The sequence below is a fragment of the Astatotilapia calliptera genome, chromosome 4, assembly GCF_964374335.1.
Source record: "Astatotilapia calliptera chromosome 4, fAstCal68.1, whole genome shotgun sequence".
In the NCBI taxonomy this organism is placed as follows: domain Eukaryota; kingdom Metazoa; phylum Chordata; class Actinopteri; order Cichliformes; family Cichlidae; genus Astatotilapia; species Astatotilapia calliptera.
In genome coordinates this window covers 15,011,415-15,035,823 of record NC_137425.1, presented here as the reverse complement: position 1 = coordinate 15,035,823, position 24,409 = coordinate 15,011,415, and the positions used below count along the sequence as shown (strand labels likewise).

The window sequence follows — 24,409 nt, the reverse complement described above, 5'->3', positions numbered from 1 at the left end:
CTTCTGATTATGGTGTATTTTAGATGTTGCAAAAATAATACTGTGAAAATAAATAAATAAATTAGATGTATTAAAATGAGAGTGAGATACATTTTTCTCACCTTTTTCACTTATGGATGGCAAATCCTGTGGAAGCATATAAATATTCAACTTTCACATGAAGTTAAATTATTATAAATTGTACATGTATGCATAATTGAATTTATAGAAGAAATCATTGCTCCTGTACAGAAACAATTTGTTCTTTAACAAACTGTCAAAAACTTTCACATGCACTTTTTAAAATGTACACACTTATATGTACATATATTCTCAGCTAGCACAGTGATTAAAAAAAAAAGGAAAACTTTTGCATTCTTGCCTCTCAGTAAACATGATCCCATGAGTCAATGTTTCTGCCTAATTCAGCACCAGTGACACAGACCTAGAGACCAGTTGGTGACCACCCCATCCCTGGCAACCACCAGCTGTTAGGGTAAAATGTGTATTCCAACATCAGGCAACTACATCAGTTGTTTAGTGGTTTTTAATAATTATGGTGGATGGTGGATCAAACTGCTAAATCAGAATGAATTTTCATGACCTGTAAGTGTTTGGGGGATTTTCTTTTCTTTGGATTATTAATTAAAACCAAGGACAGAAAACATATAATGAGAAGTCTGTATCACATCTACTTGTAGTTTAAATATAGTAACTGCACAGTATCCCTTTTACAGTTAACACAAAGGGGTTATGATATATTCGGGATATTTGTTTCAATCACAATAAATGTTATTATGACACTTGAAAGCAGCAGCACTTAGATAGACGGCCAGGTTGCCTCTTTGATGATTCTAGGAGTAACAAAGAAACAGAAACCAGTATCCCAAAAAGTTAATTCTGTTCATCTGGACTGTTTTCAGTGGGAGAAACGTTTCATCGCTCATCCAAGTGACTTCTTCAGTCTCAGCTAACTGCAGGTTTCCCCAACCTTATAAACATTTGCACTTTATATAGTTGGGAAAACTTGGGATTTACTTACCTGGATGATTGAGCATGTATCAAGACAGAAACTAATATCAGTCTCATTATGCTCCTATTTATCAATATCAAAACAAACTTTGGCATCTATATTTTGGTTTGATCCGCCCACCACCAGGGCCATGCAGATCTGTTTAAAGGGGCGGGTGCTCAAAGTTAAAAACAGGCACATAGAACCAGGCTGAACAACAACACACATTCTTTAAGAATCTAATACAGAATCGCATCATACTATATCACTGTTTTACCTGATGGGGTACAATGTTGCTGTTGAGGAGTTTCTGCTGATCCTGCTCCTGATAGTGCAGGAGGAACGGGCTGTGTTGAGCTGCGACTGGAGACTGTAAAAAGTCCATAGGAGAGATGGTAGCTGATTAAACAAATGCTATGAGATAATAATAAAAAGATTGGTGAAAGTGCCATGTCAGCAACCATAAGGCAACAAAACTGTGAGAAACAAACTAGGCTCTGCCTATGAATCACTCTTTGCCTCTCTTCTTCCTCCCATCTCCTCATCTCATTTATCACTCTCCACTTGCTGTCCATCTGAGGCACAATTTACTATTGCAATAAACTATTATTTAATTATCCACACTTAAAAACTCATCCATCTATTCTATAATAAAACAATAAGAGAAAAATGTTATAGAACCAAAACATTGCAGGTGTGTTTATCATTGTTTTATGCTGGAATACCTCTGCAATGCAACAACTGGTACATGTGTTCTTGTGACCTGTGCTGTTTTTTTTTTATTCCAGCCAGAGAGGGATCCACTGCATTTAGCCTCAAAAAGCTCCCTTTGTCACTGTTTCCTTACAGGGCATGTCTGGACAATGTCATATCATGAGTAAAAATGATAAAAAAAAAATCTATATACATAAAATATGCACACATACATACAGGTACACAGGCACATACAGTGATATTTTATACCGTCTCCAGAATACTGCATATATCCTACTATGGCCACATGTTTGCATCATGGTCCTGATCAAGAATCCTTATTGTTTATTCCTAGCGCTCTAATAATAAAGTAATTAAAATAAAATAAAAAAGTAATAAATATATAATAAAGTATTTATGATGATTCAGTTTGTTTGACTATCTACTCTGTGCAGGCAGAAAGCCTATTAAATGCTTAAACTGTAGAGATACAATAATGTTGCTGCTGTAAAATCAGCATTTTGTCATATTTGAAATATAAATCTAATATATTGCGTTTAATATCTTTTCTTTAAAACAGTGTTTTTCCATAATACTGTAATTATAATGAACCATAATTATGTGGACATGTATATTAGATAGTTTTTAGTGAAATATAAGCCCTCCAGAAAGGCAGGAAAACGCCCTGTAACTTACTTTAATACAAAACACGTTCCCTAAAACGGTGGACAGAGCTACAGACCCATGACAGCGTTACCCAGTTAGCTGGTGGCTAAAACCAGCACTGCTTGTGCAGTTAATAAAAGGACAGGTAATGTTTGTCCCGCTGTTACACACACAGCACGCTCATTTGTTTCAATTCGTCAGTTGTCACAAGACAGTTTACCAACGTGTATAAAATAAGCTAATACTGCTGTGTGCTGTAGACTAAAGAGTACGCTGTACACCTACTTACTGGCTTTTGTTGCATCAGTCTCCTACAGCTCTGCACCGCTCAGACGGCAAAAAATGCTCGTGCTCTTTGCGAGTTCGTTCCCGGTTCGTAACCAGCGCGCTCTGCCATCAAGGGCGATCATTGGTTAATGGTAGTCATGTGACTGATGGAAACCACATCCTGTTACTTAGCAAAACTATGATTAATAGTTAAATATTATTGTTGAGGGGAACAGACAGGACTCCACACGCACACAAAAATAAACAAAAAACAGTAATAAAAATAAAAAATAAATAAAAATTATACTCAAGAAAAGGGCACTTGGGGAATCCATCAGGAAAGGGGCAGGTGCTCAAGCCCCCCCCCCCCCCCCCCCTCGCACGTGCCTGCCCACCACTAATACACACATCTAACCTTCACCAACTCCTCCAACAATGAGTAGTCTGCGTGCAACCCCAATTCCCTATCGTACAATCAGTGGCGTGTCCAGCGGGGTGGCCTGGGGGGGCACAGCCCCCCCCCCAACCAGACTGGCCACCCCAGGTGCCACCCCAAAGGCAAAACAATAAAATTCAATCAAATATCAAATGTCCGATTATGTTTTCACGGTGAAGCTCAGATATCCGAGTGTAATGGAATGCAGCATCGGCTTCTGTGCTATGCCTGTTAGCAAAGGTAGGAGAGCCAAGCACGAAAGACGGCACTGCAGGAAACAATTTTTCGGTGAAAGAAAATGAGGACAGAATAAATGTCCCGGTAAGTAATATTAAGTTTGTTGGGTTTAGTAAACTTCGGTGAAATTAGAATACCAAGGAAAAAATAACACTTAAAGAATTATTGCAGCCGTGGAATATTTCAGACAGTATGCTACTGAGGGCAGCTAACATAAGAGTTATGAGTTATAAGATATAATCTAAGTCGTAACATTGCTGTATGGAGCTGCAGATTTGGTTGCAGGTTAACATAGCTGGACTGGCCATCGGGCATACCGGGCATATGCCCGGTGACTTATTTTTTATTTTTTATTTTTGTAATGGCATGAACAATGAGAGGTGGTGGATTGGCCAGATGCAGGTCGATGTGTAAAAATAACTCAGTTGTTTGGTGGTGGCTATGGCGGAGCTTCCACAGAGGCCAGCAGGTGGATGAGGGAAGGGGAGGCAGGAGGAGAGCCCCGAGGCAGCCGCTGGTCTGAGTGTCAGGTGAACTGAACTTCAGGTAAGAAGTTATGACCTGCAGTCTATCTGGGTCAGATATAAACCAAGTTTAGGTGGAGTTTATTTTCGTTGTGCTGACTTTTTACCCTCAGTTGCAATAACTTGTACTGCGTTCTAGCCAGCTTGACGGAGTTTTTATACAGCTGGGTGGGTGCTATGATGTTACTGATAGTGAACTTTATTTTATTCATAAGATTAGTTAGTAGAGTTGCCAACGGCTCCTTAAAGCTTTAAAGCTTCCTTTAGCTAGAATGGAAAAAGACACAAAGCTGGATTTATTCTGTCGTTACGCTGCACAGCTGCCTCTTCTTCTCTCGTTCTCTCCCCTCCCTCTCCTGTTGCTACTTCAATCATGAAACTGATCAATGATCAGCTGATCGGCTTTTCTCTCTTGTTTGTTTATTGCCCACTTTGCGCCAGAAAGAGGAAACCAGCAGATGTCGCGCTAAACAACAGCAGCACGTTTGATCAGCTGTTGTTAGAATTTATTTAATATTAATTTCTAGTATCAGCTGATGTTGGCTGGAGCAACAGCTGTAAAGCTGCTGGTCATGATGTCGGTTTGGATATGTGGTGAGAGGGAAACATGAAGATGAAACCAGGAGATGTCCTTACTGAATCATCAGAGCTGTGATGGAGAAACAGGTTTACCTTTTAGGTGACATGAATGAGTTGAAGGGAAGTTATGAACTGTTTCTGAGAGACAAATAACCCCAGGATCCTTTTTTAGGTAGCTGACAGCTGGTAACTGTGCAGGGGCGGATCTAGCAAAGTGTTGCCAGGGGGGCATGTAGGGCATTAACAGGGAAAGGGGGGCACAAAGAAATACTTTTCTTTCTTATTCTCATTTAAAATATCTAGCTTTTATTAAATAATTATCTAAATTTTACAACCAAAGTTTTAATCTGACGTAAAATGTATAGAAATCATACATATATCAACAAGACAGTGTACATATGGAAAAGATATATATAAATCTTATAAAGTTTGTATCTGTCTTGTGTGAAACTTGTATGAAAAGCATACAAGAGTAAAAACAGATATAAGATCCCTTGAAAGATTATATAATGAATCTTGTATGTTTTGGATACTAAAACAATATATGAAAGTAATGAGAAAGTGGCCACTTTCATGAGTAAATCATGTAAGTTTTTACTATTTCTTTTCCATATGGGACTGTCACAACAGCATTTGTTTTCATTCAAAGTCTTTATGGCTTTAATGCCTGGTGGGCCGGTCTCTAGTCAAAATTCCCAATTTTCTGTCCCAGTCCAGCCCTGCAGGTTAATACTGGCAGTGTCACCATGCCAGCTGATTGTATTTTATCATCAGCCAGTGTTGCTCTTTATCAATATTACCAAAGTTTACCATAAGGCAGCAGAGAAAGTATTTACTTGCTTTCAGGTTTTATTCAAATGTTAGTCTTTTCAGTTGTTTCTCCACTTTTTTCCTGTTTCAAAATCAAACACCAGTTTGTGAGAAGATTATCTTCTTTTTTTAACAGGCAGATAAAGTTTTACATTGGAATTGGCTAATTTGTCAATTGTTTGTTACAAATGTTCGTATTTTAATATTCAAAAATGTTTTTGCCCAAAACATATGTGCACTACATGTCAGTAAAAATACTATGCAAATATTGCTGTCCTTGAATGCTGAGTAAACACTGACAAAGCACTGATTGTATCTCTTGTACTTTATCAACACAGTATCTAAAAACTTTGCACCGTAGTGGTTAAAATCTCATTGTAATAAGAGTTAAAAGCTCATTCGGTTATTAGGTTTATAGGATTATTGAATTATGGTTAATGGTTGGTAGAATTTTTTTAAACATTATCTGCCAATTACATCTGCCACCCTTCTCCAAATCTGTGCCCCTACCTGGCCCCCCCAACAAAGATTTTCTAGACACGCCACTGCGTACAATCCCTTGGCACCTTACCGGAACGCTGTACAGCCCTCCTCGACCAGAGTTGGGTGTAGACATCCCGGTAACACTGTACACCTGCTGCACCTCCATGGCGTCCTCCTGGCATTCCTGTTGAAAATGTCCCAGGCCCCCACACTGCTCACGCACCTGTCCCTGTGTCTGTGCAGCCACCAATGAGCCAGGTACAGCGCCTGTCGCTGCCAGGACCTGGGGATAGAAAGCAAAGAGGAAATGGTTGTTGGAGCGTAGCCAGTGGTCCTCGATGGTCAGTGTCACTGGCACAGACACGGAAAGTTTGCTCCTTGGGGCCAGTAGGGTACCAAAAAGTGATCATCTGCCAAAAAGGGGTTTCCAGCATTTGCCAAAAAATTTACTGCAGAAATTTAAGCTGTTATAAATTACTTGTTGACTTAAAATCTGTCAAAAAATATCGCTCATGACGAATATCAAGTAACTTAGAGAACATTTCTATCAAATCAGGGTAAAACGTAACTGACAATAACAATGTTTTTTTCAAGAGAGAGCTAGCCAAGAGGGCATCAGAAATAACAAATATAACATCACAGTTCTATAATCAAAAAGAACTGGATTGATGACAATATGGGTACAAATACGCATAAAGTCATAAAGATACTTGGAAGACAGATCATTTCTTTATTTTATATACAACCCCTTCATAAACCCTGTTGACTAAAGTGTATTTACTAACATAAGTAAAGATATTAGACTTAAAAAACCAAAACATCAAAAATCACTCTTTTGCAGATGCTCACCTCCCCTGGCTGCGATCTTCTGGGGTTTTCCGTCCGCGCCGCCAGGTGTTCTTCAGCCAGCCTCACTGCCGCCTCCAGATTGGGTGGCTTGCGACACTTGACCCAGTCCGCCATTTCCCTTGGGAGCCCCTCCACAAACTGCTCCAGAACGACAGCCTCCAGCAGCTGCGCCTCCCCACTGCCAGGATGCAGCCACCTCCCCGCGTCATACCGCAGCTGCTGGGCAAAAGCCGAAGGCCCTTCTTGTGGTCCCATGCGGCAACCACGGAAGCGGCGACGATGGTCTTCTGGAGAGAGTTCCAGGTGGAGCGGATTCGCAGCGGCCCCAGACTGAGGCAAAAGGTTTAGTAGCATCTGCGTCTGCCGCTGGTGCAGTACTGCCTGCTGCTGCTGCAAGTCTGCCATGCTGGCCATCATTTGAGCCAGTGCCTGAGCTGGCTGTAGATTCTGTGGGTTTGACATGTCGTAGCGGCAAGCTGGGCACCACTGTATCACTCTGTTACTGATCTCTGTTATGACACACACAAGGAGACAGTTCTGCGTCACGTTTCACTAATAGTTTTTATTTAGTTCACAACTCGAAGCCACTCGTTTCACACCGTGGCAGGCATCAGCTCTTTCTCCCAGACTCCCCTGCCACTGTCACCTGAACTCGCTCTACCCCTCACCTGATGCTAAACCACAACCTGCCACAAAATGATATGTTGAAATTTAATGTAATTAGCGCACCATAAAAGTTCTAAAACAAAGTCACCTGTATGTATTAACGTAAGTGACACTTTTCAGATGAAAGATAAGAAATAACAAATTAATTTCACTCTGGGTCCAGCCAGGCATGGACTGGGACAAAAAATCCGCCCGGGCATTTTGACTAGAGACCGGCCCACCAGGTTATATAGGAAAAACCACAAAGCCTTTGAATGAAAACAAACACTGTTGTCACTATGATGTACACTGTCTTGTTGGTATATATGTATCAATCTAATAAACTTAAACCTACACCATCCTCCCTTCCTCCCTATTCTGGTATTCGAAACAGTACTTAACGGAAATATTAAACAACCTAGGGTTGACAAATCCTACCCCCCCCCCCCCCCCCAAAAACAAAAAACCAAAAATAGGGAACCACCCCCCACCCTCCGCCTCGTGATGCTTAATTGACATAATCGTCTTTAATTTAATGCACATGTAAAAACAAATGCACAGAAATCAATTATTAACACATTACAATAATTAAATAATAATTTCTTCAACATAATTGTAGACTGCACAGATGATACCTTCAGAAAGGAAAAACTACCATAGCTTAGAGTATATATTAGACTTAATATTTACTAGATACAATAATGGATTTTTATACATTTTACATCAGATGAAAACTTTGTTTGTAAGATTCAGATAATTATTTATTAAAAACCAGACATTTTAAATGAGAATTTCCCTGTTAATGCCCTACCTGGCCCCCTGGCAAAACTTAGCTAGATCCGCCCCTGCACAGTTACCAGCTGTCAGCTACATAAAAAAGGATCCTGGTGTTATTTATCTCTCAGAAACAGTTCATAACTTCCCTTCAACTCATTCATGTCACCTAAAAGGTAAACCTGTTTCTCCATCACCTGTTCAGCTCTGATGATTCAGTAAGGACATTTCCTGGTTTCATCTTCATGTTTCCCTCTGACCACATATCCAAACCGACATCATGACCAGCAGCTTTACAGCTGTTGCTCCAGCAAACATCAGCTGATACTAGAAATTAATATTAAATAAATTCTAACAACAGCTGATCAAGCTTAAACGTGCTGCTATTGTTTAACTCGACATCCGCTGGTTTCCTCTTTCTGGCGCAAAGTGGGCAAGCACGAGAGACGGGACAGAAAAGACGATCAGCTGATCATTGATCGAGGGTGCATCCAACCTCCTCGGCTGTAATTGGTCCAGCCCAGAGTTTATCATGACACTTTGGCCAATCCATGAACTTTCATTGTTTATACCGTTACAGAACAAAACAAAACAAACAAACAAAAAAACCATCTGCCCATCAAAAAACGAAAAATCACCGCCTACTGGGCAAATGCCCGGTATGCCCAATGGCCAGTCCAGCTATGGTCAGAAACAAAGTAAAACCTGATCTGCCGATCAGGGAATGAGAAAAGCAGGAAGGGCTGACGAGAGTGGCTGGATGTTTGTCAAATGTAGAAACTGTCTTGGTTCATTGTTGTCTGTATGTCAAAGTTCAAATGAGTTAAAGGGGTCAAGTAAAGAAAGAAAAACAAAAAAAACTTTGCAAAAATGAATAATAATAAATTAAATAAAAATAACAAAGAAGAAAAAGTTACATCACTTACAACAGCAACAATGAGTTTGGTGACAAACAGAGGTGCTGTTTCAACTTATTCAGATTATTCTCATGTACTATTTCATCAGAAACACACATTGTTGACAAAGCAGAACAACAGGATCTGACTATCCTTCTTCCTTCTTCTTCTGACAATAAGAGAAGTAAAAAAACAACAACAACAAAATGCAGGGAGGCACACACTGGAACAGGGTGAAAAGAAAAATCTAGCAAAAAGTAAGATAAAGATAAATAATAAACCAAAATAATAAAGCGCTAACTATATATATATATCTGAGCACGTTCCCTCACAAAATGGATGATGATAGCCACCTTTCTAGCTCCTGTCGTTTGCTTAACGGCCATTATATAGTACAAAACTGAGGCTTAAAATTACTTTGTCTGTCTACTAAAAAAACTATAATAAAATGCTTCAAGTTTGTTAGGATAAATTGAAATATTTAACCAGACAGTGCTGCTTTACAGATTTGACATTTGTGACCAACTTTAATGCATATAAAATCAGAGACACTGATATTAAATTCAGATTAAAAATTCAAACTGCTCACCTTTTGTTGAAAGTAATGCTGGAAAAGGCTGCTGAGGGAGATGTGAAGTAAGCAGTGGGACACAAACAGGACACATTAATTATTATTATTTAAGTCATCCTTTGCTTTGCTCCTGCTAAATAGCTTTAATAAAATATCCTGCATTCAGAAAGTCTAAAGTAAAGAGCACAGAAAAAGTGGTTGTATGAATGGGCGTGAATGAGGCAAGTTGTCTAAACCCCAATTTAAGATGGGCAGCAACACCTCAACTGAACATAATGTCACTGGACACAGAATAAAAAAACTTTCTGACAAAATACTTAAAGACTTTTGCACTTTAAGAACGGAAGGAGAGGAGAGTACTTTTTCTCAGACTTAAGCTGAGTTTGATAGAAAAGTTCTAACGGTCTTAAGTTCTCCGTTCTAAGACCTCCACCCATTTTGTGGATGAAAAAGTTATTTTAGCCACAGAACATCTGATATGATTTTCTTGGCTGTGCGGACCAATCAGTTTCAGTTTATACTGTTTATTCTTGTGCTCTGTGTGCAGCTGGGTTTGCTAGTTCACAGACTTTATAGAGCGCATTAGATCATGACAAGAAGGAATGCAATGTACATTTTATCTCTTACACCCTAAACCTCCCCACCCCCAACTTCCTGGCACAACCCACAGCTCTGGAGAATGTACAAAATGTTTACATTGGACTGCAGAACAATGTTGCAGCACTTTTAGTAAAAGATTTTATGTTTCACAGTTAACATATCACAGCAGTATCAATATCTGTACCCATCAGGGACACATTTCAATACTTCACCTTCAAATCTCTGCAGCCACTACTTAGGCCCAATTTTTTTGCACAAAATTATCCATATGCAAGAAACTAAAACTAAAAGATAAACTGTAATATTTAATTTTAAAAGTACTGCTTGAAAATGAGGCCTTTGTAATCAACTGCTCCTTAAATGCAGTGACTCTGATCCTATATTCAGATAAACTTTTATTCAATTCGGATTAAAAGTTTAAACTACTTACCTTTGGTTTAAAGTAATGCAGAAAAGACAGTTGACAATAAGAGAAGTAAATAAAAAAAATGCAGGGAGGCACACACTGGAACAGGGTGAAAAGAAAAATCTAGCAAAAAGTAAAAGTCCAAAAACAAACTGAGACTCGGTTTTGCAAAAGGTGTAGTTGACTGTTTGGCAAAAGGCAAGTGAAAGTGGATCTCTACATATAACACAACGCTAAACCTAGACAGAGTAAAGTGGGTGTGCAGGGAAAAGCAGAGCTGAGAAAACAAAAAAGGGGGTGGGGGAGATGAAGAAGTGGTGTTGATGCATGACTATCCTTCTTCCAGAGCTGTTTAGATAGATAGGCATAGTCAAAAGATGCTTATATTTAACTCTGTGACGATTAAACACATAAAATATGTAATAAAATAGCCTTGTCCAGATAACAGAAAAATAACTGCTATGGAAAGTCACACGTAAAGCAAGGTCAGGAAGCCTGCTGGAGGCAAAAAGTGTCATGTTCTTAATGAAAGAGTACGACAATAAGACTCACTTTCAGTTTCTGATAAAAAGGAAATGAAACTGAACTAAAGATTAAATCCTGCCATCTTTCCATTTACAGGTTTTCATACACAAATCTCTCTAATGCAAAACTTCCCAAAACCTAAATGCATTCACCAAATTGTTTCTGGTTTTCTTTATTACCAGTGTTGGGGAGTAACAGAATACATGTACCGGCGTTACGTATTTTAAATGTTATACCTCTGAAAACAGTCGTTTATTGCAATGAAAGTGAACATAAATATTTCACATTCTGTACTGCTCAATGTCACAGAGTGGAAGGAAAAGATAAATAATAAACCAAAAATAATAAAGCGCTAACTATATATATATATATATATATATATATATATATATATATATATATATATATATATATATATATATATATCTGAGCACGTTTCCTCACAAAATGGATGATGATAGCCACCTTTCTAGCTCCTGTCGTTTGCTTAACGGCCATTATATAGTACAAAACTGAGGCTTAAAATTACTTTGTCTGTCTACTAAAAAAAACTATAATAAAATGCTTCAAGTTTGTTAGGATAAATTGAAATATTTAACCAGACAGTGCTGCTTTACAGATTTGACATTTGTGACCAACTTTAATGCATATAAAATCAGAGACACTGATATTAAATTCAGATTAAAAATTCAAACTGCTCACCTTTGGTTGAAAGTAATGCTGGAAAAGGCTGCTGAGGGAGATGTGAAGTAAGCAGTGGGACACAAACTGTCACGGACCTGGCTCTGGAGGACTTGGGGGTCCGTGAGCAGGATGGATTATTATTATTATTATTATTATTATTGTTGTTGTTGTTATTTGGGGATGTGTGTTTTTCTGCACTATGCTGTGTTCGGTGTTCCACTCATATGTAGAGGCAGGGTGTGTACATGTGTGGCTGGAGGATGGAGAACAGCCACATGCAGGCCTGATGGGTGTGGCCCTGCAGGAGGACTGGCCACACCTGAAGTTCCTGCCACACACCTGTTGGTGATCAGGGCTCATCGGGGGAGCTACTTAGGAGAGTGTTGGAGCTCCCACCGGCACGGGATCATTAAGCGAAGACTCCAAGTGGAACGAGGGACTAGAAGGGCAGCATGCACAGGGTGTGCAGAAACACAACTGCCGGGAGCACGAGCACGGACGTCGGAGGGGAACACACACATGGGAGTCTAGGGAGCAAAGGGGATTTATTGTGCATCTGTTACCTTCACTGTAAATAAAGTGCACTGTTTGCATCGCAGAACTATGCGTTTTGGGTCCTCATTCCCCCATATCCGCACGGTCTGCCAGCCAGACCATGACACAAACAGGACACATTAATTATTATTATTTAACTCATCCTTTGCTTTGCTCCTGCTAAATAGCTTTAATAAAATATCCTGCATTCAGAAAGTCTAAAGTAAAGAGCACAGAAAAAGTGGTTGTATGAATGGGCGTAAATCGGTGAATGAGGCAAGTTGTCTAAACCCCAATTTAAGATGGGCAGCAACACCTCAACTGAACATAATGTCACTGGAAAAAGAATAAAAAATTTTCTGACAAAATACTTAAAGACTTTTGCACTTTAAGAACGGAGGGAGAGGAGAGTACTTTTTCTCAGACTTAAGCTGAGTTTGATAGAAAAATATTTACAGTTTAAAAACCAAATATAAACAGTTCAGCTAATATGACACTTTTGGTTCAATCCTTTTTTCTTCCGTTCTAACACCTCCACCCATTTTGTGGATGAAAAAGTTATTTTTGATCTGATATGATTTCTTGGCTGTGCGGACCAATCAGTTTCAGTTTATACTGTTTATTCTTGTGCTGTGTGCAGCTGGGTTTGCTAGTTCACAGACTTTATAGAGCGCATTAGATCATGACAAGAGGAATGCAATGTACATTTTATCTCTTACACCCTAAACCTCCCCACCCCCAACTTCCTGGCACAACCCACGGCTCTGGAGAATGTACAAAATGTTTACATTGGACTGCAGAACAATGTTGCAGCACTTTTAGTAAAAGATTTTATGTTTCACAGTTAACATATCACATCAGTATCAATATCTGTACCCATCAGGGACACATTTCAATACTTCACCTTCAAATCTCTTCAGCCACTTACTTAGGCCCAATTTTTTCACACAAAATTATCCATATGCAAGAAACTAAAACTAAAAGATAAACTGTAATATTTAATTTTAAAAGTGCTGCTTGAAAATGAGGTCTTTGTAATCAACTGCTCCTTAAATGCAGTGACTCTGATTCTATATTCAGATAAACTTTTATTCAATTCAGATTAAAAGTTGAAACTACTCACAACGCTAAACCTAGACAGACTAAAGTGGGTGTGCAGGGAAAAGCAGAGCTGAGAAAACAAAAAAGGGGGTGGGGGAGATGAAGAAGTGGTGTTGATGCATGTAGAAAGCGGTTTTGTTTGGTGACAAACAAATCGAATGGATTAAAGTTTACAGATTATTACAGATTAAAAACAAAAGACAAGAAATAAGAACACTGTCTTATATACGTATATAGCAAAAATAGTGATAAAATCGCACAATTATGTCCCGTTTTCTAAGCTTCATTCCGTACTAACAAACAGAGGCGTCATAAGAGAAAAGTGATAACATGAGCGCTAGAAAAATAGTAAACCGTCAATTACTTTTAGTTTTAAAAACTATTATTAACCTATTAGAATAAAGGCATGTTTGTTTCATAAGGTACGTGTTGGGGGCGTTACAGGAGTCAATTTCGTTTTGTTCTGGCAGCAAATAATGAAATCGAGTCAGCGTCTAATGCCCCCCCCCCTCCTTATTTCATGATTTGGTTCGGTCCAGTGCGCCAGGCTGAGCGCCAGAGCACTAACGGATCCGGTGTTTCATAAGAGTGAGAGAGACAGATGGAAATAATAAGAAGATAACGAAGTCCATATGAATGAAACTGCTCGACATTCCTGGTATTTGTAATGTGTTGTATTGTTTATTGTTTGGTTTTCCAAAACAAAAGGAAAACCAAACAATAATGATTATTTAAAAAAAGGGGAAAAAAGTGAAGGAAACGGCTTCCAGGGCCTAATCCGTGGATCGGCTTCCTCCGAGGCGTGGGCGTCTATCAGCAGAGATTGTACCTTCACCTATCAGCAGAGATTGTCCCTTAATCTGTAACACAGTCAAATATATTCTCAAGTAACATTCAAGCATGCCATTCAGCGTGTTAGTACGAGCTCGGGAGCAGCTTGGGAGAACAAGAAAACAGAGACTGCTTCAGGTTGTCTTCCCAAATCGACTCAACTTTATTCTCAAGTACAACAGTTTATATAGAGGGAAAAATTCATGAGTCAGCAGATTCTCAGTTTAAACCAGTACAGACCAAGATAAGGGAGCGTCTTCCTGCCCTTGGGTGAAGAAGCACCCTTTGTATAGTTTATCAGTTCAGCTACAATTGTGATTATCTCAGCGACATATTTTCAAGGGACGAAATAAAGAGTTCTTTCATTAGTGAATTCTGAAACAAACCATCTGGCCTTCAACAGGCGTCTCCTAAGAGATTTAGAAACTAATGTAGCTGAGGGAGTGATCTCTGTGGTATTTCAACCTTGTACCAGCCTGTGATTCTCACACATCAATTCTTGGGTCAAAGAGAAAAATAACTAAAACAAAGGGGCCTTATTGAATGACAGAGTTTTCCTGTATAATGTCACTATAAAACAATATCCAGTAAATGCTCCCATGGTACTAAAATACCTAACAAAAAGCATAGCATAAGCATAAGCTTTTTTAATCCCACCCTCTTTCCACTAGTTGGTGTCGTGCAAAATTTAACAATAACCTGCAACACACCCAGTGAGCTTGATTTGAAGTGGGTTTAATAAACACATTGCAATGTGGAGAGAGCATCCCAGTGAAACACCAGGACCATCTCTGAATTGTGGCCACCGCCCTTACATCTTATATACAGACACACAGACAAAGAACATTCCACAAACTCGTACACGTTGGTATAGCCCCCCCTCTCACGGGGGGCTATACCTTCTCTCTCACGGAGAGAATTATGACCTTGTTTTCTGCTTGCCCATCACCTAAAGATTTACATCCCTGATAAGCAGAAGGAGTCTCACTATCTGTTTAACGTCTCCCATTACAATGGCCTCACTGTGTTAACTTTCCACATGCATGTAAACTAGTGACAGGAGTGCTCTTACTATAGTAAAGTGAGAAAGTGATATTACTATAACTGATGTACTATGATTAAATATGTGATTAATATATGAGAAAAGAAATCTGCCACCACATTGGTTACTAACAGTCAGCACTTTTTCTTCCTGTTGATCGATCATAAATTCTTCCTTACAATTTGTTACATGTATTTGCTTTTATAACCCCAGTAACGCATGTAAAATCTAAAAAATACAAAGCAATGATAGGAACAAAGGATGATGATAACAACAACAACAAACTTTATTTATAGAGCACATTTAAAAACCAGCGGTATACCAAAGTGCTTAACATAAGAGACAGAGAAGTAACACGAGTATTATAAGGCTTTAGCAAAGTATCAAATATACTCACAGGTCAATGCCACTAATACACAGGGGTAACGTACAGTTTTGTATAGACCTATTCCACTAACACAGAGTAAAATGGGTTTAAATGAAATTGTGACTAAAAAGCACATGTGTAACAAAATAATGATAATATTTCTTTATAAAACATGACAAACCATCAAATCAGGCAACTCTGCCAACATGGTGTTTTTTTGCCTCTTCAAACATGTCCTTCTTTGAGTGCACATGGAATTCAATAGTCTCCCTCATGTTGTCCAGCACGCCTTCTCCACTAAATACAGCAACATCTACAATAACACATAAAGCTCCAATCAGATTTCTCTTGGTGAATAATGATAAATGTGGCACACCCAAAATACATGGCCAGTTTTGTGTTAATCATTTAATGTAATTTATTTAATTTGTTTATTTGTGATTTTCTGTGACTATGAATATTCACAATGACTTTGGAAACATGACCAATTTATGCAGTATATTATTTTGTCACATGAACTGTACAGAAGGACAGAAAAATGGAGCAACACCTCAGGTGGAACTATTATGTCAAGGCAGGTGCACCCCAGTTGCTTTAGGGGGATGGACATCCACCCACTATTCAGATGTATTTGCAAGTTAGTACTTTGTAAAAAAAATACTACCACTATGTATGTGTATATATATATGTGTGTGTGTGTGTGTGTGTGTGTGTGTGTGTGTGTGTGTGTGTGTGTGTGTGTGTGTGTGTATGTATGTATGTATACATCTCACTTACACCCTGAGCTGTTTCCTGTTGTTTTCGTTATAAGGCCAATGATCATGAGTTTCACATCCTGAGCACATCCTGTACCATATGCAGTTACAAGCAGAAAACTTCTTTTAATACCCTATGATTTGCACATTTATTAACTTCTGGATTACTATGTATGTATTATATTACTATGTAATATATATATATATATATATATATATATATATATATATATATATATATATATATATATATTGCAATCAAATTCTGAATATATACATGTAGAATGATCTTCTGAATGTATGGAATGAAACTTGATGTCAAGGAGGCGCTTGCGCCATCTAGTGTTTTCCTTGTTTGTACCTGTGAGGAATGGCACTATGAGCCAGTCCGCACGGAATCTTGTGGCTCAAATTCTAAGTAATGAGGAGCTAATTAACAACCTGGCAAATGCATGTTCTGGACAACCTAATATTTGTACTAGTATGCTGCACCGTACTACTTATGAAGAAATTTATTCACTTTTTCATCGTGGAAGACGAAATGCAGTGAACCTCCCCGGGCAGATAATCTCTGGTTATCCAGCTAACGTTATGGAGAAGGTGCCTTCCACATCACAGCAGTCCCCCACAACGGGTCCCATCTACAATCTTAGACCTTTCACTCGAAAAGGCCCAAGGCAGAAGAGGTAAGAACAGAACTAAATGCACTGAACTGACTAGTGGAAGGTTAGTAATTGCCCGTAGGTTTCAACTGCTCAACAATGCTAAGTAAACAATAATATCACAAAAAAACAAAACAAAAAAATTGTGCGATAGACTGACATCATGTGGATGTGGAGACTAAACTGTGCACAAGTCATTGGTGCACAACAGTTAATTTGTTTAATTGTAGAAACAAGCAATTTCTATAATACTTCACGTCCTGTAAGCTTAATCTGCAAACATTGTGTAAAAGCAAAGCACATCATTCAGTTGTTACAATACATAGTTTTTCGGCAGTATATAATTTAATGAAACTTTTTTAAAGCAACAAAAGTACTCCGTGAATTCAAGAACTTTTTTTTATGTGATTGTTAAGTTTCTCCACCCACCCATCCCACTCCATCATCTATCCACCCATTCATCCATCCATTCTCTTTCACTTATCCAATTCAGGATTCCAAGAGCCTATCCTAGCTACCATGGGGCTAGAGGGTGTTTATTAATGCAAATTGGACATGTGTACAGCATGGTGTAATTTTTTTAAATCAAATATACTTCATTGATTGGAGGAGTGTGAGTATATTACATGCAGAAATGTTTACTTTGCCTTTATCCTCTATTAGGTTTCCAGCACAGCTAAACAGGTCACATTCTTTCACCAAAGAAGTGATTGTCTTGCAGGACCATCTAACTTCACATGTGCCAAGGCGTAACAAAAAAACTTGGCTTTTTGAAAATGGAAATTTAAAATCTGCACTGGAGTTTAGCTGTGACTGTGACTAATTATTAATGCAGGCAATAAGGACTGCCTTTCAGCCAGTTGTTGTAGGATGCAGGCAAGCTTTAGATCCTTTTTGATAAAAAGATTTTTTTTGTTACTTAGATTATTATACTATTAAAGGTCAACTTTGGGTATTTCCAAAAAGGATCTGGGAGCACTGGTCGGATGACTGGATTGATATCTTTTAGAAACCTTTTAATGTACTGTATTGTATTGTAGTCTGTTAGCCTTAACAAAAATTTCAAATACATTATGTTTTTTTCCTACCCCAGACTACAGATTTGCCAGCATGCCACACCAAACTTGTTGAGCCATCACTCACTTCCAAACAGACTTTGAATGGAGACCTTGTGAAAAAACTGTTTCATCAGAAGTCAATTTATGTCAGACCTGACAAGGTCATCTTATGTGAGGACAATGAATCAGTAAGTAATCCTGAGCATTTCAGCAAATTTATGAATGTTCATAAAATGAGAGTGAAAAAGGCAAAGACGGATTTTAAACTCCCTTAAACATGGTCACTTGTGTTATGTTTTAATACATAATACATAAACATAATACGAATATTTACTATGCCATTTTGTTGTCAGTATAATCAAATGTATTATCTGTTTTAATTTACAGACATATTCTGATGGAGAGAGTAAGATAAGATAAGATAACCTTTATTAGTCCCACACGTGGGAAATTTGTTTTGTCACAGCAGGAAGTGGACAGTGCAAAAGTTATGAAGCAAAAATTAATAAGAATAAATACAGTACACAACTGTACAGAATAGAATAAAATACTATATACAGTAGAATAAAATAGAATAAAATATACAATAAGATAAAAATAGAATACAAATGCTATATACAACTGAGTAAAAATACAACGATGCCAGAAAAGATTATTGCACTTAGTGTTATTGCACATGTGTGGATGTGTGTGTTTGATCAGTTAAAGTCTTTGTTGTAGAGTCTGACAGCAGTGGGGAGGAAAGACCTGCGAAATCTCTGCGAGTAGCCATACAAGCAGGCAGGATTTCACAGAAACTTTAAATTCTGACAAATGTGGTAAATATTCCTATCTAAAAGTCGCTCCAAGTAAAGTGTTTTGTACATGTTTGTATCCTTTAATCTTTTGAGCTATATTGTGCAAAAGTCATGAGCCACTCCTTCTTTCTTTGTTTTTTGCTGTAAAAATAGGAAATAAGCGCAGTGATTTACTGAAGTCTACAAAATAATGTCTACAAACAGACATGGAAACGCAGTATATTAGAGTAGAACAAAACTATGATATGAGCAACTTTAGTCTTGAACTCTCTTAACCAAGCTTTCTGGATGGCGATGTCTTCTTTTTATTGAATTTCTTTAAGCATGGTTCAGGAATAGTTCTCCAGGCTTTTTGTTCTGTTCTCTGTCAAGATGATCCCACACAACTTTAATAATGCTGAGGCCAATCTATGTATTGTGATAATGTAATTATGTCAACATCATTAATATGTAATTTAATAACTAAATAATTTACAAAACATTCTGGCTTTGGCCTGTTTGAGGAAGAATACCTGTCAGATGACCCCGAGCTCCAAGAAGCCATTTCAAGGTCTTTAGCCTCAAGTGCAAGTGAAAGGTCAGTACAACACAAACTTTTACTTGTCATGTTGAAAGGTCAACATATTACCGTTATTTGATGTTTGTTGCAGAAAACGAGTCACCTACTGTCTAGTTTTGGATCAGTTTGAATAAGCAAACTACAAACTGCAACCTGTGATTTCTGTTGTCATTTGAAGATTACCAAGGCTATCAGATTATATATATTTTACTTGATATATGTTTTGGTTTATTTTTACTTTTTTGAATGGTGGTTGGTTGTCAGTGTTGGATCTTGTTTTTTTTTCTTGTTGTTCTTGTATTTATGTAGTGTATTTATATTATTTATAAATACTAGTGTATTTATGACAAGATAAAAATTTAAACTTTTTTTCCATTATCACAAACATTCTTGATTTGTATCTTTTTTGTTAAATATCAATTACAGTCTTAAGGATGGTACCTCATTATTCTGTTGGTGGGTTATTGCCATTTAGACAAGTATGTATGTATACATCTCACTTACACCCTGAGCTGTTTCCTGTTGTTCTCGCTATAAGGCCCATGATCATGAGTTTCACATCCTGAGCACATCCTGTACCAAATTTACCATATGCTGTTACAAGCAAAAAACTTATTTTAATACCCTATGATTTGCACATTTATTAACTTCTGGATTACTATGACACTTACTGAAATACTCCTACATAATATCTATCTATCTATCTATCTATCTATCTATCTATCTATCTATCTATCTATCTATCTAATGCCGTTTAGGAAAATATTATATATATATTGCAATCAAATTCTGAATATATACATGTAGAATGATCTTCTGAATGTATGGAATGAAACTTGATGTCAAGGAGGCGCTTGCGCCATCTAGTGTTTTCCTTGTTTGTACCTATGAGGAATGGCACTATGAGCCAGTCCGCACGGAATCTTGTGGCTCAAATTCTAAGTAATGAGGAGCTAATTACCAACCTGGCAAATGCATGTTCTGGACAACCTAATATTTGTACTAGTATGCTGCATCGTACTACTTATGAAGAAATTTATTCACTTTTTCATCGTGGAAGACCAAATGCAGTGAACCTCTCCGGTCAACTGGAAATTAAGTTGGTTTAGTGTCTGTTACTTACTCATCTTAGGCATTGTGTCTTTGGTTAAGTGTCAAGTCTTTGTGAAAATCATATTTAAATTTAGTTAAATATTTTGAGCAGAACGAAATGTACCCCTGAATACATGAAAAGTAAAAGCTGTGATCTTAAGGATGGTACCTCATTATTGTGTTGGTGGGTTAGACAAGTATATTTCTTTACCGATTGTGTAGGTGTGTGTGTGTGTGTGTGTGTGTGTGTGTGTGTGTGTGTGTGTGTGTGTGTGTGTGTGTTTTAATCAGGTCAGTTGTCTCAGTGTTTGAGTCCTCTTGTATGGAGATTAAATTCTGATTGCCTTGTGTTATGTTCCCCATGCCACATCCTTGCGGTGAACAATGCTGCATCATACTTTACCTCCCCATATCAGATTACTTTTCTGAAATTTCACTCTTTTTCTCATGCTTCTCAAATAGCAGTTTATCTGTACTGCCGCACGTGGGATATATTCAGTCGAAATTTAAATTTCGTATCATGTGTGATGTCACCCTTCATTTTCAAAAACATTGTAAGGAAGGAGCAAACACATCAGGAGTCTGAAAGTGTGATTGAGCCCTCACATGGTCATAGATCCACTTTTCGGGGTTCTTTTTTAGATTTCCTGTGAAAGTCTGAAATGGTTCATATTTCCATTCCATTCCCTCCCCCCACCCTCTCTCTCTCTCGCTCTCTGTTTCATTCCCTGAATCTTTCTTTGTGTGTCAGTCTGTGTGCAGGTGGCAGCAGGACAGCTTCAGTGCAGACAGACGTTCCACGCTCCCTGCAGAATCATAGCCCATCAATCATGTTAACATGTTAACTAGTGGGATTTATTTTATTCACCAGAAAACAGTGAGGATCCCATTACAGAGAGTGGCCTAAGGGCAGAATGTGTATGTGTGTGTATGTGTGTAAATGTCTGAGTTGGGGGGAGACCCTCTGGGGAAGACCCCTTTCTCTTCTAGTGCAACATCCAATCTCTCTCAGTGGCACAGTGTGAGAAATAACGATATGTAACGAAGATGTAATGAACAAAAGTCAGTTGTTTTGCTTTGTTTTATTTTTTAAAAAGTCACTGAGTTGTTGTCAAAATTGCAATCTACTGCAGCGGATTTCCAGTATGTCAGGTTCGATTCACCTAAAAAAAGCAAACTTATATTCAAATCACTGGTTCCTTGTTATTGAGAGAAGTTAGAGTGTTAGCAGCAACTTACATGTGCGAATTGGAGGCCTGCTCAGATGCGACCAGAGATTTACACTCCACTGCTCACTTTCAGAGTGTAAATAGGATTAGCAAATAATACCAGGTGTTCAAGTTACCACACCTGACAGCATATGACAGGTTTCATTTTGCCTGAATCGCAGAGGCATGTATTACAGTCTGGCTGGGATGCATACACTGACTGTGTTTTTGCTTGAATTTGTTCTCTGTACCATGCTCTCCTGAGTTTTAAATGCACTTTAGAACAGCACACAGCAACACTACATATGAGCGGGCGTAGGGAGGTTTGAGGTCTTCACTCACCCCGGTTCTGTTAGCTGTCAGGGCTGGGAAGCTGGGAGGAGGTGCTGGCCGTCAGACTGAGGTCTGGGATGCGGGGCCTCCCTGGTACTGCAGATAAGGAGGTGGTCCGCTTGCCTCCACCCCAGAGAGAAGGGTTACATCTCCTGGGTCTAGGTGCGGCTTGCCCCTCTGAGGGCGGGGGTACCTGGACCTGGGATATAGAGTATGTTTGGGGAGTGCGACTGTCTGTGCAGTGTCTATTTGTGTCTGTCTACACGTTGGGTGAGTGCCGAGTATTTGGTTGTGCATATGGGGTGGGAATGCACGTCTGTGTCCGCGTGTGCCTGTTCGTCTGTGTCTATATGTCAGGTTGGGTCTTAGACTCAACCTCTCTGGGTACATCTCAGGCCCTCCAAAGTACGGAGGCCTATCTCCCCTCACCACACTCCCTGCCGGTGGCTGATGCCCTCAGACGTTGGTGTGTTGGTGGTCCTTGTCGTCTGGGGCTGGGCGCTCATGTATGTACCGGCTCACTCCTGGTGGCCGATTGGCGGGGCCGAGCGCCTGTGGCCCGGCTGGGCTCCTTCCGGGGGGTGGGATGCCCTCAGACCTCTGGCCTCTGGGCCTGAAGCTCGGTCCTCTCTGGCACAGCTGGCTGCCGGCAGAGCCCGCGGGCACACCACTGCAACCCCCTCTGGCCTCTGCTCCGTAGCTGCGGGGTGACCTCTCATTTGGGGCTCTACTCAGCTCTTCCCAGGAGGGTGGCACGGTTCCCCCCCCCTTTGGTGGTCCTCCTCGGGTCCTTGTTGATAGGTTTGTAGCTTGAACCCATCCGCTGGAACGTTGAAGACAATATAATTACACTGCAAAGCAAGACACAAGTAGGCAAAGTTCTTCATGTTACTCGTGCACGGGAGAAAACCGGACAGAGCGCTGTTCCTTCGCTTGACCCCAGTTGCTCTCGTCCGTTCTCCCGTACCACTGTTCTTTTATTGAGGTTACATGAATATGCATAGGTTCATTAACATATGACGTCTACATACACACAAAGAGTACCGTGTGTGTGTGTGTGTGTGTGTGTGTGTGTGTGTGTGTGTGTGTGTGTGTGTGTGTGGGTGGGTGTGTGTGTGTGTGTGTGTGTGGGGGTGTGTGTGTGTGTGTGTGTGTTACTGCTGATCAAAGGGTCCTATACGCACAAAGGCACACAACAAACATCCTTGGTCAGGAAGAGAGTAGACCCCCCCTCATCCTAGATAACACCGTGAGGAAGTCCAGCAGTTCATTTATAAACAAAAGCACTTAGACTAGAACAGACGCAACTACGTTAATCCTACCGTAAAACAATAAGACAAGGCACGAACTCTCGTGCCCTCAGTGTGCTCTCTAATACACACAAAGTTTGCAGACTATTAAGTATGATCAAACCTCTACCAATCTAAAACTAATTATAAACTCTAAGCATATATAAGTAAATATTTCTAAGCATAAATGACAATCAAAAATACAAACTCTAACACTTGTTGTCACGGTCCTGGGTCTCCTGACCCAGCGTTTTTAGTTCTTTGTGATTTTCGTATTATTGTACTTGTGTGTGATTTATTCTATGGCTTCTAGTTTTGATCCCTTGCCCTTCATGTCTCCCTGTGTGCCCCTCTGTGTATCTGTGAGCCCTCGTCTCTCCTTATGTTTTATTCCATGCTTCCCCTGCCCATTATGTCTAAGTTCTCCCCGTGTTCTCTCTTCCCCCTGTGTGCCCTCTATGTATTTATGAGCCCTCGTCCCCTTTCGTGTTTATTCCGTGTCTCCCCTGCCCGTTACGTTGGTGTTCTACTCGTGCTCTCTCTCCTCTGTACTTCCTGTTTCACCTCTCCCGTCAGTGTTCAGTTCACCCCGCCCTGTCTCGTTATGATTATCAGTGTCACCTGTGTTCCCCGTGTGTTCCCACTCCCCTCGTTAACCCTCTGTGTATTTCTGTCTGCGTCTCCCTCTGTTCAGCGTGACGTCGTCCCTCATGCTGTGTGTGGATCTCCCTGTGTCTCTCTGCGTATGTTAGTTTACTTTTCCCAGTTTAGTTTTGTATTTCCTATGTTCTGCCATTCCAGCATTAAAGCTGTGATTTTGAGTTCATCCCCGTGTCTGTGAGTTTTGCGTTTGGGTCCTCCTCCTGCCTGCCACACAGCCGAGCCTTGACAGTACGACGTCACCACAACATGGACCCAGCAGACTTACCCGGGGAGAGCGATCTGATACGTGTCCAACGCCTAGTCGAGTGGATAACCCACACTTCCAATACAAGGGCAAAGATTGTGGGGATAAATGCTATCGAAGCAATCCTCAAAGGAAATTCTCATCTCCGCCAGGTCAGGGGATGTTTGGACTTATTGGCCAATTTGAATGAAGCCCGGGAGGCGGCGCGAACTCGGGAAATATCAGACTTGGCCCAGCA

General features: G+C 39.6%; 1 protein-coding gene across 1 annotated transcript; it reads right to left on the bottom strand.

The window, feature by feature from the left end:
- Window positions 1-8: 8 nt before the first annotated feature.
- LOC145428260 (uncharacterized) lies at window positions 9-9,917 on the bottom strand. Its single transcript, XM_080300302.1, has 4 exons — window positions 9,440-9,917; window positions 6,536-7,044; window positions 5,775-5,969; window positions 9-1,361 (listed from the first exon to the last, which is right to left on the bottom strand). Exons 1-4 carry the CDS (start codon window positions 9,513-9,515, stop codon window positions 1,257-1,259), a joined length of 885 nt encoding a protein of 294 aa, XP_080156428.1. The 5' UTR covers window positions 9,516-9,917; the 3' UTR covers window positions 9-1,256.
- Between the last annotated feature and the right edge of the window lie 14,492 nt (window positions 9,918-24,409).

Excerpts from the sequence above, each read along its gene's own strand:
- LOC145428260 (XM_080300302.1), bottom strand. The coding sequence starts at position 9,515 with ATGTGTCCTGTTTGTGTCCCACTGCTTACTTCACATCTCCCTCAGCAG. Across the intron at positions 7,045-9,439 it reads AGCATTACTTTCAACAAAAG|AGATCAGTAACAGAGTGATA; the intron begins GTGAGCAGTTTG and ends GTGTCATAACAG. Across the intron at positions 5,970-6,535 it reads GAAGATCGCAGCCAGGGGAG|GTCCTGGCAGCGACAGGCGC; the intron begins GTGAGCATCTGC and ends TTCTATCCCCAG.